This window comes from Carassius auratus, unplaced genomic scaffold (genome assembly GCF_003368295.1).
Source record: "Carassius auratus strain Wakin unplaced genomic scaffold, ASM336829v1 scaf_tig00034501, whole genome shotgun sequence".
Taxonomy (NCBI): Eukaryota; Metazoa; Chordata; class Actinopteri; order Cypriniformes; family Cyprinidae; genus Carassius; species Carassius auratus.
The window spans coordinates 197,063-211,936 of record NW_020526153.1 but is presented as its reverse complement, the minus strand read 5'-3'; the positions used below and the strand labels follow the sequence as shown (position 1 = coordinate 211,936).

At 37.6% G+C, this 14,874-nt stretch overlaps 3 protein-coding genes across 5 annotated transcripts in view; 1 reads left to right on the top strand and 2 right to left on the bottom strand.

The window, feature by feature from the left end:
• The window catches only part of LOC113081492 (yjeF N-terminal domain-containing protein 3-like), a 31,654-nt gene extending 27,614 nt beyond the window's left edge, over positions 1-4,040 (bottom strand). Inside the window, exon 1 of the mRNA XM_026253554.1 lies at positions 3,861-4,040. Coding sequence (XP_026109339.1) covers positions 3,861-3,919 — 59 coding nt within the window. The 5' untranslated portion in view covers positions 3,920-4,040. The remainder of the gene's footprint in view (positions 1-3,860) is intronic.
• Positions 4,041-5,191: 1,151 nt separating this feature from the next.
• LOC113081495 (testis-specific serine/threonine-protein kinase 6-like) lies at positions 5,192-6,246 on the top strand. The gene has a single exon (XM_026253557.1). The coding sequence runs from the start codon at positions 5,296-5,298 to the stop codon at positions 6,208-6,210; it is 915 nt and encodes a 304-aa protein (XP_026109342.1). The 5' UTR covers positions 5,192-5,295; the 3' UTR covers positions 6,211-6,246.
• A 1,986-nt stretch (positions 6,247-8,232) lies between these two features.
• The window catches only part of LOC113081481 (transcriptional repressor p66-alpha-like), a 32,099-nt gene continuing 25,457 nt past the window's right edge, over positions 8,233-14,874 (bottom strand). For 2 of the 3 annotated variants that reach the window (XM_026253543.1, XM_026253542.1), the window contains exons 3-11: positions 14,617-14,743; positions 14,382-14,510; positions 14,230-14,301; positions 12,862-12,981; positions 12,580-12,762; positions 11,168-11,417; positions 10,657-11,090; positions 10,361-10,580; positions 8,233-9,010 (exon numbers count right to left, since the gene is read on the bottom strand). In XM_026253543.1, coding sequence (XP_026109328.1) covers positions 8,877-9,010; positions 10,361-10,580; positions 10,657-11,090; positions 11,168-11,417; positions 12,580-12,762; positions 12,862-12,981; positions 14,230-14,301; positions 14,382-14,510; positions 14,617-14,743 — 1,669 coding nt within the window. In that variant the 3' untranslated portion in view covers positions 8,233-8,876. The remainder of the gene's footprint in view (positions 9,011-10,360; positions 10,581-10,656; positions 11,091-11,167; positions 11,418-12,579; positions 12,763-12,861; positions 12,982-14,229; positions 14,302-14,381; positions 14,511-14,616; positions 14,744-14,874) is intronic. The other variant, XM_026253545.1, reaches the window with a different exon arrangement.

Here is a 14,874-nt window from a genome sequence, read left to right as displayed (position 1 = left end):
CTCCCAAAAGAGAATAACAAGCACTTTATCTGCCACTTTGTTCCTTTCAGTGTCTTAATAATCAAGAAATGGATGTATATAACTCTGCACTTTGACGTATTCGCATTTATGAATCATTGTTGTCAACTTGGTTGAAATCAAAATAGACTCTATTTACTTTCATAATACATCTGCTGGTCTTATTGTGGACGATTCACTGTACATTATTCGACAGAAAAACTCTTTTATGAATATTAATAACTTGCTCGGGTCTGAAACGATGATCCTTTTCGGGGGACGTCACCAAGTCCTCCGCACCACGTTTGGAGCGCAACGCCATTCAACTTACTAGATATTTCTGTGTCAACTCTGTTTGTGCAGAGAGAAGATGACGGTTGATGGAAGCAAAAAATTAAGGGGTGCTTCAGTAGAGAGCGCTTGTTTTGTTTAGTCTAGAATTTGGTGTATTTTACATATAATACCGGATAACAAACGCCCTGTTTGTCGTTTAACCTACGTCCATCATCAGTGTGGGCGGGGCTATTCAAGTTGAAATGGAAACTAAGTGACCGTTACAACTTAGGATTTGATTAGTTTGCGAAAAAAATATGCATTGCGCATTATAGGGGCAAAAATTATTTTGATGTCTCATATATATTATAAGAAATTATGATACGCACTCATGAAAACAATCCTCTTTTTTCATTTTATTTTACATACATTATTCATGGGACAAAAGAGCATGGTGCAACCTGCGTCGTGGATTTGTCTCATATTTATACCATATAATATATTTAAGCAATCCCATACTGGCAAAAAGTGCAATATTACACAAGTGCTTTTTGTCCCAAATAGCACGAGTGCAAATGTGATACTGATTTAGACAACAGTTCTATAAATAAGTTAATTTTGTGTTTTAAACACAGTCTTGTCGGTTTTGGCTCAGTTTTACCAATATCCACCTTTTTCCTGTAACAGCAGATGTGGCAATTTGTAAATTGGCCGCTTCTAGCTATTTTTTAGCTGTCCAACAGCTCATTTTGATGCTTGATATTGAAAACTGATATGTCTTACCATATTATTTTAAAAAAATTTTTATTGAGCACACTGGTTTGTAGTGTAAACAGTTTTACCATTTACTGCACTTTGTTATTCTTATGGTTAGTCTCGCACATTCACAGAAAATGGCTTATTTCTGCATTTAAAAAATAAAAGTGGATAAAGCCACAACAGAACCGTTGTGCCTTGTGTGTCTGCAAGCAAAACGCTTGCTGTGTTTCGTTTATGAATGAATTCATGTGTTTTAAACGAATCGGGTGAACCAATGATTCAATGATCCTTTCATAAAGAGAGCCACTTACTTAATTCCTGAATGAATCCGCAGTTTGAACAAATCGAATAAACGAATGACTCAATGACTTCTCATTAAGACATTCATCGCCACCCACTGGCAGTTTTAGTTTCTCATATAGAGTATAATTTAATTAAAAAGCTTTAACAACATATAATTTGACAAAATGTCTAACCTATATTTAGAATTTTGAATTTAGTACTATTTTTACTTTTTTTTAATCATACTAATATTACTATTTCTCACTTTTTTTTTTTTTTTTTAAGTGTGCTGTTATTCCAAATTCTCTGGCTTCCTTACAGGAGTTATAAACAGTTTCAATTTGATTTATCAATTGTCCATTTACTCACATTTAAGAAGTTTTTTGTCTCTTTGTCTCTGGTCTGAGTCGTGGCCCAGTTTTTACTTTGAATAATTGTGCTCACGTGGGCTTTAGAGTTTGAGTCTAGCTGGATCACATCTGATCAGGATTGATGGCACATCAGACAATTTCTGGCATCAAAGCTGAAGTGACAGATGGTGTGTGACAGTATTTTGTGTGACCGGCTGAGAACAATGACCGTGGACACCTCTATGATCTTGCAAATTGATAGATCATTATACATGCGGACCCAAAAGGGTCAGCAAATATTCCTTTTGAACTGACTGAAGATATTCAGCCAATCGCACCTGTATCACAACTGCACAACATAAAGCTAAAGCGCACACACCTCTGTTGCATTCTTGACAAACTGAGTAAATTGAGTTTTCACCTCCATAATCTAACTTTAATGGGTACCACCATTAGAAGTAATACATAGCCTGGTAACAAACCACAAATCATGCAGGCTGCTCTGTTACTGCATTTGGAGTCTTGCCCTATAAATAAACCCCAACGCCCAGCAGAAACGAAACAACAGAGCAGGTGTGCAATCAGGTTGAACTTCCACACCTTAACAACACCTGTTAACTCCCATCCAGCAACTTTTTTCTTCGTGTTTTGCAACTGTTGTGTCGAAAAGGCCTGCAATTCTGAACAAAGAAGAAACTGTAAATATAACGTATGTGAGGGAAAACTAGCTGTTAACATTCCTTTTTATCTAAATGTGAGGTGACAGGTTAGTGCAGGGACCCTCGGAAGTAGACGGTTTGAAATCTGTCCTGTTTCTGAGCCAATCATCTGGCATATGACTTACCATTTTGAAACAGATAATAATGTCATGTCATTGGTGCATGCTAGCTAGCCCTTGACTAGCGGCTATCCTGAGATGTAATGCCAAAAACATTAGTGTTTCATCCACTTAAATTTGTAATGATAGACATCTTTAACTTGAATGTGCGAGGCTTCCAGTTGTCTCAGCTGAGCAAAACTGTTAACTGATGTTGAAAACTTGGCAGTTATACCATTTATTGCACTTTTAGCTATTTACGGCTAATGATTCAGAAGCCTCGCCCGTTCCCAAGAAATCTGCTTTGAAATGAGTGGATACTGTATGTGGCTTGCAAAAAGATTCATTAAAATGCTAATTTCGAATGGCGGTCGATGAAGAAAGATCCCATCGGTTCTTAAATCCAATTGTTTTAACCCAATGTTGTCTATCTTGTTATAGAAATGATAATAGAAAAGCCAATTGTTTGCATGTGGTTTTCAAGCAAAACCATTATTAGCTGAGGGTTTTAGGTTACAGCAGGAACATTAATCTCCCCTGAATCCACACCGTTAAACCTCAAATCCTTAAATCCTATTATTCCATCCTCCCTTAAAGTGTATAATTTGCTTCGTCTCCTGCCGACCACCGTATTTTAAACGCCGTGGGCTGGTGTGAAGAGCTTCAAGGGCCTCTCTTTCCCAGGAAAGCCCAGTATGGAAAGCAAATCTCGTGCCGCTCAGGCTTCTGATCAAAACACCATTTGTTCTGTATCATTTTTTAAATATATACTCTCCGGCTACATCTGCTATATCTAAACCTCACGAGGAATATGAGGCAATTTGTCAGATGTTAGATTACACTGACACTTTTATATTCTGATAATGCTTTAGAAAGCAATTCTGACATGTCATATTTCACTCAGCTCAGGAAACAGGCGACCTCTTGCTTGTTTAAAGAGCAAATCGCTGGCCATGGCGTTGCCATCACGACGTCCAGCAGCTAAAATGTCACATCACCTTTGTCGGCATGCCTCAATCGCCAACAAACTGCTGAAGAGAGAGCTGAAGTGGACTGTTCCTTCCACCTGTTTGCTTACAAGCCACATTTCCAGGTTGTTAAAGCACGCTGATCATAATCGATGCGTCTTATTTTGGTAAACAGGAAAGCTGAGGGGAAATTAAGTTAGATGCATTCTCTTTAGACAGCCAGGGATATTAGGCTACCGTCATCCTTCTGTGTCACAAATCGCATTCACGTAAAAGTTAGAATGAAATGATGGTGGAAATATTACTCACCCTTACTGGGATTCCCATTCAAATGCATTTAAACACAAACCTGTCTTAAAGGGTTTTGCATGTCCAATTTAAATCACATAACGAAAGAAAAAAAAAAGAGCTTACCTGAGATAACGCAGTGGCTCTATGGTCTCAGGTTCTTTCTCATTGGAGCTGTGATTCATCTTGATTGATTCAGCTGCGCTTATCTCTAGCAATATTCACCCTCTTATTGCTCTTTCTTTTCTCACTGTGTGCCCTGCTTCTGCCTACTGGCTGATAAACCCAGGCTCCACGCGTAGATCAGCTACTCTTGCTGGAAGTGTCAGCCAATTAAGAGGCAGGGAGACACCGGGAGTGCCATCTGATTGGCTGAGCACCCCTGATGCTGGAGAGCTCAGTCAAGCATGAACCGCATCCCTTTCAGATGTAGCATCCTCAGTATGAGAGTGTGTGAAATATCTATTTCAGTTCAAATGCTTATTCATCATGGTGCTGCTTTGGTGCATTATTTATGTAATACTACTGCTAATGCATATATTCATGCAGTGAGGTATTAATATTCAAGGTTTGACTAATTCATGTAAATTGTGATGCTGCTTGCATAGAATAACAACCAGTGTAACTTGTTAAAGTGCTTAATCCTATTATAAATATGCACGAATTGGCTCATTTGTATTTAAAATTAGGCAATCAGCATTGTTTAAAATAATTGAAATAATAAGTGTTCTGATAAAAACTGAATTAATGCAGATGGCTAGTTTAGCGCCACACTGCCGTTTAGAGGTCACATTGTGTCACTGCAGGCACCTTTTCTATTCTATTGAAAAGCTAGGGATATAATGAGCTCCAGTTCATCTAAAACTAATGAGAGGCATTTGTGGACAAGCAATTAGAATTCATTTAAATTATCCATTCCAGTACTCACCGGCCTCATGAACCTGATGTAGGGCGTCGAAATTACACGTTAAATGCTCGACGAGAAGTATTTTTGCTAATAGTGGATGACGGAAGTTTCCATGAAACGATTATATGTGTTCCCGAGATATTGCTTACTGGTATAAATATCTCGAATATTCGACGCTGGTCTCTCTTAGCACGTAATTAAAACGATGGTTGCAGAATCGAACTGCATTTATGGCGCGACGATGTGAGGGTGCCTGTTTCCCGCCACAGAATGAATAATAAATAACGGCATTTTCGAAATAATGTTTAAAGTAAGAAGAGTCAAAATGTGAGATATAAAGTTAATAGTAAATTATTATAATGAGATATAAAGTAATATATTACTATCTCTGAGGGTGAAACTGCTAAAACTGCTAGAAGCACCTTACTTCTACAATAAGTTCTCAACAATCAGTCAAGTCTTCTTAAAATTAACAAAAGCTAAATTAGGGATAAATGTGGATTTAATGGGGTACAGATAAAGACCAGAGGGCTGATGGTTTCTTCTTAGTACCTGGTATGTGTCCATAAGTCATCCCTGGACTCCACTTTGTATGGTCTATTATGACATCATAAATTAGAATGCTGATATCTGTCAGAATGTTGTAGAATTCAAATGCCTGTTTCAAAATACTTTACAGCAAGGGTGAAGGAACGTGAACCAAGCTCAAGGCCAAGCTCAAAGTATTCATGCAGCTGTTGTAAACTTAAAACAATGTCTGTTAAAAACGTTTTGAAAGGCATGGGCTACAAGTTCATAGCCGAGATTGGTGAAGGCAGTTTTTCCCAAGTCAAGCTCGCCACTTCGCAGAAACACCGCTGTAACGTGGCCATCAAAATTGTGGATCGCGTAAAGGCCCCTAAGGATTTCGTCCAGAAGTTTCTCCCAAGGGAACTAGCGATTTTGAGACGAGTGAATCACGAGCACATTGTGCAAATGCATGAGTTAATTGAGGTGGCTGGTAAACGACTTTGTATTGTGATGGAAGCTGCAGCCAAAGATCTCCTTCAGAAGATACATGAAGTGAAATGCATCCCAGAAGACCAAAGCAAAAACTTGTTCTCTCAGATGGTCAGTGCCATCAACTACCTCCACCAGATGGACATCTTCCATCGGGACCTCAAGTGTGAAAACATACTGCTGACAGCCGAAGAACAAGTTAAGATCACAGACTTCGGTTTCGCCCGCTCTGTTCAAGACCCTTCAGAGCTCAGTCATACCTTCTGTGGTTCTGCAGCCTACACTCCACCAGAAGTCATCATGGGAACACCATATGACCCAAAGAAGTATGATGTATGGAGCCTCGGGGTGATCCTATACGTCATGGTGACTGGATTGATGCCGTATGATGACACCAACTTGAGGCGACTTCACCGTCTTCAAAGCAAGTCTTTGGTTTTTTCGGACGATGCCGGTGTTCAGGAACCATGCCAAGTCTTCATCCGTACCCTGCTCCAGTTCAATCCTTCCACACGTCCAACCATTCAGCAGGTGGCAGAACATCCGTGGATGCAGAAGGGAAAAAGCTAAAAGCACACAAGCTAATAAAACAAAGTGTGCAAATGCAAAGAAACAGTGTTACAAATTCATATTTGGATAGTCCTAATATTTGAATTCCAGTCACGTCTGGGGAAAAAAACTATCAGTTTTGGGAGAACAGTCTGAGGCAGACTAGCAACAGATTAATGGGGAACTATAAAATAAATTACTCAAAGTAGGGGTTGACTGATGTGGGTCTTTGTAATGGCCCAAGATGATACAGCTATCTACAGAGCAAGATGGCCAAAGAGCAATGTACGTTAATACAATTTTATCCACAGCAAATAATATGTATACAAAATGGCAACTTATTTAGCATTTTTATTTCAATATTCATTCCTATTTTGTATACATATACTTAAGCTACAAGTTAAAGTGTTTATAGAAACTAACTTTAAATACTATAACTTAAAATGCTGAAAACAAAAAAAGTGTGATTCATTATTTTAATATTAACATTTCTTGGTTCTGTTAATAAAAATATACAATTTAAACTTATAACGTGGAGATTTCAAGTTGGGGAATAAATTGAGAACCATAGATACATTTGACAACACACTCATGTTGTTCTAAACCCATATGATATTTCTGAGAACTTCTTTCTTTTTAAAATTAAAGTTAGACGACTTTCGTGGTGCCTTTGGAACTTATTGGTCACTATGAATTTGTATGGCTAGTACAAATGCATGAATATAAAAATGAATTTCAATCAGATTTGGAACGTGAGAATAGTGCAAATTTTATTTTGTTCCTTAAAAACTTATTTCTAAATCCTTCCTCACATCCTCATTTTCACTCATATCAAATTAACATGTTGTCCGTCCAGACCAAAAGCCATTTCACACTCCATCAAACTCCTATCGAAAGTTTATTATATGTATTCAAATTAGATCACAGTAAAAAAAAACATTCACACACAAAACACACCCACACACTAGACGAAACAGGTTAAAATTAGTTTTTATTATAATTATTAACTGATAGAGCAGAAACAGATGAAAAAAAAAATTTTTTTTTTTCTTATTCTTAAAAGAGATGCTCCACAAACAATGGCAGCATCTCGAGGGGAAATGGAATGGTGTTAGTTGTCAGCAGCCGGCAGTAGTTAAAACACCAGTCAGAAACGGGCCTCTGTGTCCAAAACGTTCCACAAGATCACAGAATGGATAGTCTCGAGAAACGGGAAAACAAATCGACGGAAGCAGAACTGACTCGACGTGTTGATGGACTGCGATGACAAAGGACCCGAGCTGTCGTATATAACATACATAACTGTTTAGCTAAAATACCAAGCGTACTGCTAGCAAATCAAATCAGATGAAAGGAAAATAAGAGATGGTAAAAAGAAGACCACCACCTAACAGGTAGGACTCAATTTAGCTAAGATTGTGTGCTACATTCAATAAGCAGTAATGCTTTCAACCCAAACATTTCCTTTAAGGAAAGATTAAGCCGTGACTTAAGCGGCACGACTTCCAACAGGATCTAAAATCGTAGACAGGACATGAATGAACTGCGCATTAGACAAAAAAAATTGCATTTGAAACATACTAAATACGGTCCGATCTTAAATTCACAAGGCTTTGAAACTATTTGGGAAGGAGCTAATGGGATATCCTTCATTTATAGTCACATTTATAAATAACACAACATCCAAATATTACCTAGATGCTGTTATAAGAAAGCCTATGGGGGAGCACATCACAACGGTAACTAAAAGCATAAAACGTTTCTGCAAAAAAAACAAAAAACAAAGCTACCGTCAGGCTCATTTCATAAACAAATCACTCAAACATGAAGGGGTCTAGTAGTAGTCCTGTTGCGGCTGCTGCTTTTTGTTAGTTACATCCATCTCTGTAACCATCCCTGATGCACAATTCTTGGATAAATGTCTTTATAAGCTTACGAAGAAAAAAAAGAAACAACCCAGAGTATTCAAAAACACACACTACACCAGCAGATGTATAACCACCTCAACAGTATAACAGTTCCTTAAACTTCTAGCCTTTAAAAAAAGGCCATTCTGAAAAGGGTGGAATGAGTCCACAGTGAAGCTAAAAAACAAAACAAGCAATGTATTGACATCAAATACACAAACATACACTCCCATATCGGTTCAAGAGATGCTGTGGGTCGGAAAAACGTAGCTAAAGGTGTGTCGATGGTCCACAAAAAGTTCGTAAAACAATCCGTGGCATCAAGCAGGAACTCTGAGGTCCTGAGTCCTCCACTTCTTGTGGGAAAAAGAGTTCATGAGCCTCTAGAAATGTTAAGCGGAGGCTTTAGTTTCACATAATGGAGCAATTACTCCACCTGGAGGGCTGTGAATTGGGAGTTGTGGGTGATGTGTATTAGACCACTAAAGCCCATTGGGTAATGGAGGGATTCAGTAGACAGATACAAAGGCCTGTAGAAAAGGTCCTTGATCACTAATCCCAGTACAGTTCTCCTCTAGGACGCTCGTTGGCCTATGGGGTCTTACCTTGGACTGTACAACTAAGGGTCACGGAACAAAGGAGAAATAGAGAGAAAATATAATAATTCGTAAAATTTTTATTATTGCTTAACGGCTGGTTGTCTGATACTGATAACCACCCGAATGTCCAAAAAGACAGGATTATAATTCTGAGAAATTTGAGGGTGATTTAATCGGGGCATTATTTCCACGTGTTTGCCGTTTGGGAAATGGAGCGGGAAGGGATCATGTCCAAGAGGTACTCTCGCTGACGGTCCACCGGAGATGTTGTCCTGTGCACAGACAGACTGGGGTTGACGTAAGCCATGGTGACACCTGTCGGGGGAGAATTGCAGATTTTGAAAGAATGACCAAGAACATTTCTAAAAGATGTGAAGTGTTTATAACCTACCCTACATTTCAAGCTAAACCAACTGTGACTTTAAAAACAAGGTTGCAAAGTAACAGCGTTGATGGTAACAGGATTGACAGTTGGATATTTCACCAACAAATAAAAGCCTTATAGCAACAGACACACAAGGTGAAAGATTTACAAAAACCCATTTTAAAAAATCTGTTGTTTACTATGACATAAATCACGACAACAGGGTTGAAGACTTTAAGATTTTCTGCTTCTGACATGTCTAGTTTTGCAAGTAAATAGTTTATAACAGAAAATAAATATTTACTTATCTTTGAAAAGTAAAAAGGATTGTCACATGACGGTTTTAAGTACCAGAATACAAACACATTTTAATCATTTATAATGGTAACAGGGTTGACCATTTAGGATTGCTCACTTCTAACACAACTGAGAATGAAAGAAAAAGTGATTTAAAAAAAAGAGGAGATATTTATTTGTTCATGAAGAGGTGAAAAGATGAAGTCATAACAGTTTTTGGTTAATTGATTAATATAGTATAGAATTTTTATTAGTTTTTAATTTAGTTATGATGGTAACAGGGTTGACAATTAGTGATAAATAGAAAATAGGCTTTAATTTGTTCATGAAGAGTGAAAAGGATGATCTCCTGGTATGGTTTTTGATAAAATGTATAGTATTTAATTTGAATAAAATCAACAATTCTGATGATAACAGGGTTGACAATTTAAGATTGACCGCCTCTTAAACACCTATCGTCATGTATGATAGTAATAAATATAAAAAAAATATATATATATAAAAAGATGTATATGTATTTAGTTAAGATATTTACTTGTCCATGACATGTTGTATGACTGGAATAGTATAGAATTTGGTTACGGTAACAGGGTTGGTAATTTAAGATTATCCCATTCTTATGCACCTAATAATATAAGATAAAGTGATAAACAGCCTGCTCTTGCTTTATGATAGTTGAAATGATGATGACATATGAATAGTATGAAATTTTTGAAATAGTATAGAATTTAAATATTCAACAATTGTAACGATAAGGGCTTGACAACATAATTGTCAACATAAATTGTCAGGCTAAAACTAAGTCTCAACCAACTTTTACAAATTATACAGTTTTGTGTTTTTGTTGATGATTTTAGAAAAATGTGTAGCACAAGTTAACAGAAGCACATTTTTGCATGTTGGCCCTTTGCAGTCAATCAGGTACAGATACAGGAAAAGAAGAGACAGGGAAGGGGCAGACTTTGTTGTTTTTTTTTTTTTTTTTTTAAGTAGGCATCATCTACCTGCGGTGCCGCTTGTCTGTTTCCTCCAGGTATTGGTGGTGGGGTTTCTGCTGCTGGTGCCCTTTTCCCCTGCCCTCACGACATGCTTACCTGGCCTGCTGACCAGCGCGGCGGCCTTGACGGCATTCTGGAGCTGGGAGGAATTGGAGAAGCTGTGGCTCACTCCGCGTGCGCCCGCACTCACTGCCTGCTGTACGCTACGGGACAGCTGGCCTGGAGTCTGAGGAGAAAAACATGCTCAAGTCAGAAAACACCATGTTTGGGACGAAAGCAACTAAGACAGGAGTGTCCATTACCTGCTTGATGGTGGTGGTGGTGTGGTATCGACCGACCGACGAGCCCCTGTTGGTCTGCTGAGACAGCGACGTGCTCACCTGCTTATACTGCGGCGACACCAGCACGTGATCGGATTTAATCACCGGCGAGGATGAGGAGGAAGATGATGATGATGTGGTGGTGGTCTTGGAGACGGGCGAGGCGGCCTGCTGCAGGATGCGCTGCTCGATCTCTTGCTCCTGCTGCAGGGCTTTGACGAAGGCAGCCTTCAGACGGCTGGTGTGCTCAGCCTTCAGAGCCTTCTTTTGGTTGGAGCTCATGCACTGCTCACAGAGGATGGAGCCATTGCTCTTCTCCTGCCTCCAGCGAGAGGTGAAGTCTGTCTGGCACTGGACGCAAGTGAAAGGCTCCTTGGGTGCCGGGGTGGATGCAGACTCTGTCTGCGGCTGCTTACCTGGAAAAAAAAAGCAAGTGATGTTAGCAAGATATAGTGTTGGATGTTGTAAATACGCACTATTATGATATACCCACTTTTAGCCAATGTATCTAGCAGGTTCTGGACCACCATTTCCAGCCCCACCAGGTAGATGAACTCATTATTAGCTGCCGAGGGCAGGAAATTGAGCTCCGGTGCTGGGGGTTTAGGTGGTGGTATCTCAAGGAGGGTTTTCTCCAGCTGTTTTCGTAACGCAAGCTTGGCGGCGGCCTGACGGCTGGCAGGAGACTCATTGGTGCTGCTGCCCAGACCAGACTGAGAGCTCTTCAAACCGGTGGAAGAGGCCTGGACAAGGAAAAACATCATGTGAGTCCATAACCGCTTCCATTTATCAGTTTAACAACACCAAGACGAATGTGATAATACATAATATATATTTTATATTACAAGCTCTTTTTAAAAATAAAACCTTTTGTTCATCGCCTACTTCGCAAATTATATTTAATTTAATTTTAATTATAAATAATATATATATTAAGTATGATATAGCAACTATAACTAACAGAAACACAATGGTAATATTATTTGCTATAAATATATTAAATTAAAAAAATTGTATATACTTGCATATAAAATACTACACCTATATGATATATAAATTAATTATATAATAAATATGCATAATACAGCTACTGTTCCTAGTTAATTATCAAGAGATAACAAATATTATAAAGGTATATATGCTGATAATGCTAGTTTTCAATCTGTAGTCATGATAGTAACAGGGTTGAAAATTAGTGATAAAAAAAGAGAAGATAAATACTTGTCCATGAAGAGTTTAAGGAGTCAAAAAGTACATAATTTTAATAATCGATACTTTATGATGGCAATAGGGTTGACAATTTAAGATCGTCCAATTCACACCTTACACACCTAATAATATAAGATGGTGATTAAAAAAATTTTTTTTTATACTATAAATTACATTTTTTAACTACTTATAAATATTGAAAAACTTGATAAATTTGAAAACTTAAATGGCAAAAAGCAGTAAAAACTTGTTTATAGCGGTTAACATAAGTTAGTAGTTAGGTTTTTTAATAATATAAATACAATATTATATGACATGTATAACAAGTAGAAAAAATAATAATTATTTTAATATGCATTTGTTTACTTATAACTTTGAAAGAAGAGTTATAGTAGCTTTAATTGTATAAATACATTATAAAAAAACCCTGTATAATATAAAATATTTAGATATAAAAATGTTCTAAATACTATAATGTTAGTTTTAAACACTTTGCATTATAAATACTTTTACTGCATCCATTGTGTGTGTAAATGTAAATAATATGTAAATAATAATAATAATAATAATAATAATAATATTATATATATATATATATATATATATATATATATATATATATATATATATATATATATATATATATATATATATATATATATAAAAAATAATGGTATATAACAAGTAAATGGTGACCTGTGAGACCAGGACGTTTGCATTGGCCACACGGATCAGGCCCTGTTGAATGATCCTCTGGCCCTGCACCTGTACGCTGGGTACGGAGGAGCGTGCACCCAGCAGCAGAGGAGGGGGACCCGTCCCCGAGTGTTGCTGCTGCTGCCGTAGGGTCGCAATCTGCTGTGGGGTCACAGCGATGGGCTGTCACACACAAACATCAGAGAGAAAGGATTTGTAAAAAAAAAATAAAAAAAAAAGTCAAATTCTCTTTAGGGGTAATTAAGCCACAGCAGAACGTACCTGGGAGCCTCTGACTAAGGGTGGCATGACTACGGTATTATGGGAGCCGAGCTTGGAGACCTGCGCTCCACCTCGAACCAGAGGAGGAGGAATGACTGCCCCCGAGTTTCGGTTGGAGACCTGAAAACAAAACATGTGTTTTAGATTTTAATAACTCTTCACAGTTCAGCTTTTAGAAACATATTGAAACCATAGCAGGAACGTGCATAGACTGAACAGCAATGATCCAGAATAATAATTGTATTTTTTTATTCACTTCAGATTTTTTATTTGACTAAAATAACGAAGGAGTGGCTTCACAACAACTCTGACTGTTCTTGAATGGCCCAGCCAGAGCCCTGACTTAAACCCAACTGAGCATCTCTGGAGAGACCTGAAAATGGCTGTCCACCAACGTTTACCATCCAACCTGACAGAACTGGAGAGGATCTGCAAGGAGGAATGGCAGAGGATCCCCAAATCCAGGTGTGAAAAACTTGTTCCATCTTTCCCAAAAAGACTCATGGCTACATTAAATCAAAAGGGTGCTTCTACTAAATACTGATAAAAAGGGTCTGAATACTTTTGGACCATGTGATATTTCAGTTTTTCTTTTTTAATAAAGGTGTAAAAATGTCAACAATTGTGTTTTTCTGTCAATATGGGGTGTTGTGTGTACATTAATGAGGAAAAACATATGAATGATTTTAGCAAATGGCTGCAATATAACAGTGAAAAATTTAAGGGGCTCTGAATACTTTCCGTACCCACTGTATATTTTTTAATTATTTGTTTTTATTTGCAAACCTTTTATTTTTAGCTCATAATACTATTACCACTACTTACAATTATTATTATTTTAATGTCTTTATTCATTATTATGCAAAATATTCTCTTTATAATCAAAGTAGTATCAGTAGTAGAAACAATACCAGTAATACTTTTAATAATAATACTATTAATAACAATAATTTTCATTTTCTTATTAGTCATAACACTGAAGGATATTACACAAAACTGGATTAAAGATCCAAACACTATCTTTATAATTATATCTAATAATAATAGCAGTATTAGTAGCAGTACCAGTTCTACTATTACCATTTATAATAAATATAATAATAATAATAATAATAAATAATAATTTTTTTTAATTCGTTTATAACAAAGGCTGTCACACAAAACTGGATCAAAAATGCAAAATATTTTATCTATCTATCTAGAATACAAATCATTATTTTAATCATAATGTATGTTTATCATCATATCTGCGTTTCTTTATTCATTATCTCTAATAATGACAGTACTTGACACATGTTGTTCTGAACATGCACCATCGTGAGGTCATGTGCTCTGAAGTGTAGTACAGTTTGACACACTGACACTGACCTGTAGGGGTCCTTTATTGGACGAGAGGCTGCCCCTGATGAGAGGTGGAGGAGCAGCCACAGAATTGGTTGACTGCAAAACAGAAGAGGTCAGTGTCAGCTCAGATTGAACTTCAAGCATCTTTATCGTATCACGACTGTCACATTTTTTACCTTTTGCACAACATCTTTTTGGGTCTGACTCTGTCGGAGTTTCTTCAGCAGGACGAGTTTGGCCTCCTGTAGACGCAGTTCTTCCTGCAGCTGTTTGATGATGCGCTCACGTTCAGCCGGGCTGCTTCTCTGCACATGACATGGACACACACACAAAAAGTTGTGAGTAAGTGAACAGGAGATCTGATCAAGTGCAAATGATCTGTAGATATAACGTCCTGAGAAATCACATTACCATGAGCATGTCAGTGTCCGTCTTCTTAAAACTGTAGCTGACCCCATTCACACAAGGACTGGAGGGCTCATTGTCCGACAGAACAATGACATCATCTGGCGTCGGAGGTCGCTCTTTCTTTATGTCACTGAGAGACAGATAGAAGGAAACATGAGCAATGGCTAAAAACACACTGATTTAAGATACACTGTCCCTTTAAATGCTGGAATATTTAGAATCGCATATTACCAAAATGTTAAGCATAGGGGTGAGCAATAT

Excerpts from the sequence above, each read along its gene's own strand:
- LOC113081495 (XM_026253557.1), top strand. The coding sequence starts at position 5,296 with ATGCCTGTTTCAAAATACTTTACAGCAAGGGTGAAGGAACGTGAACCA.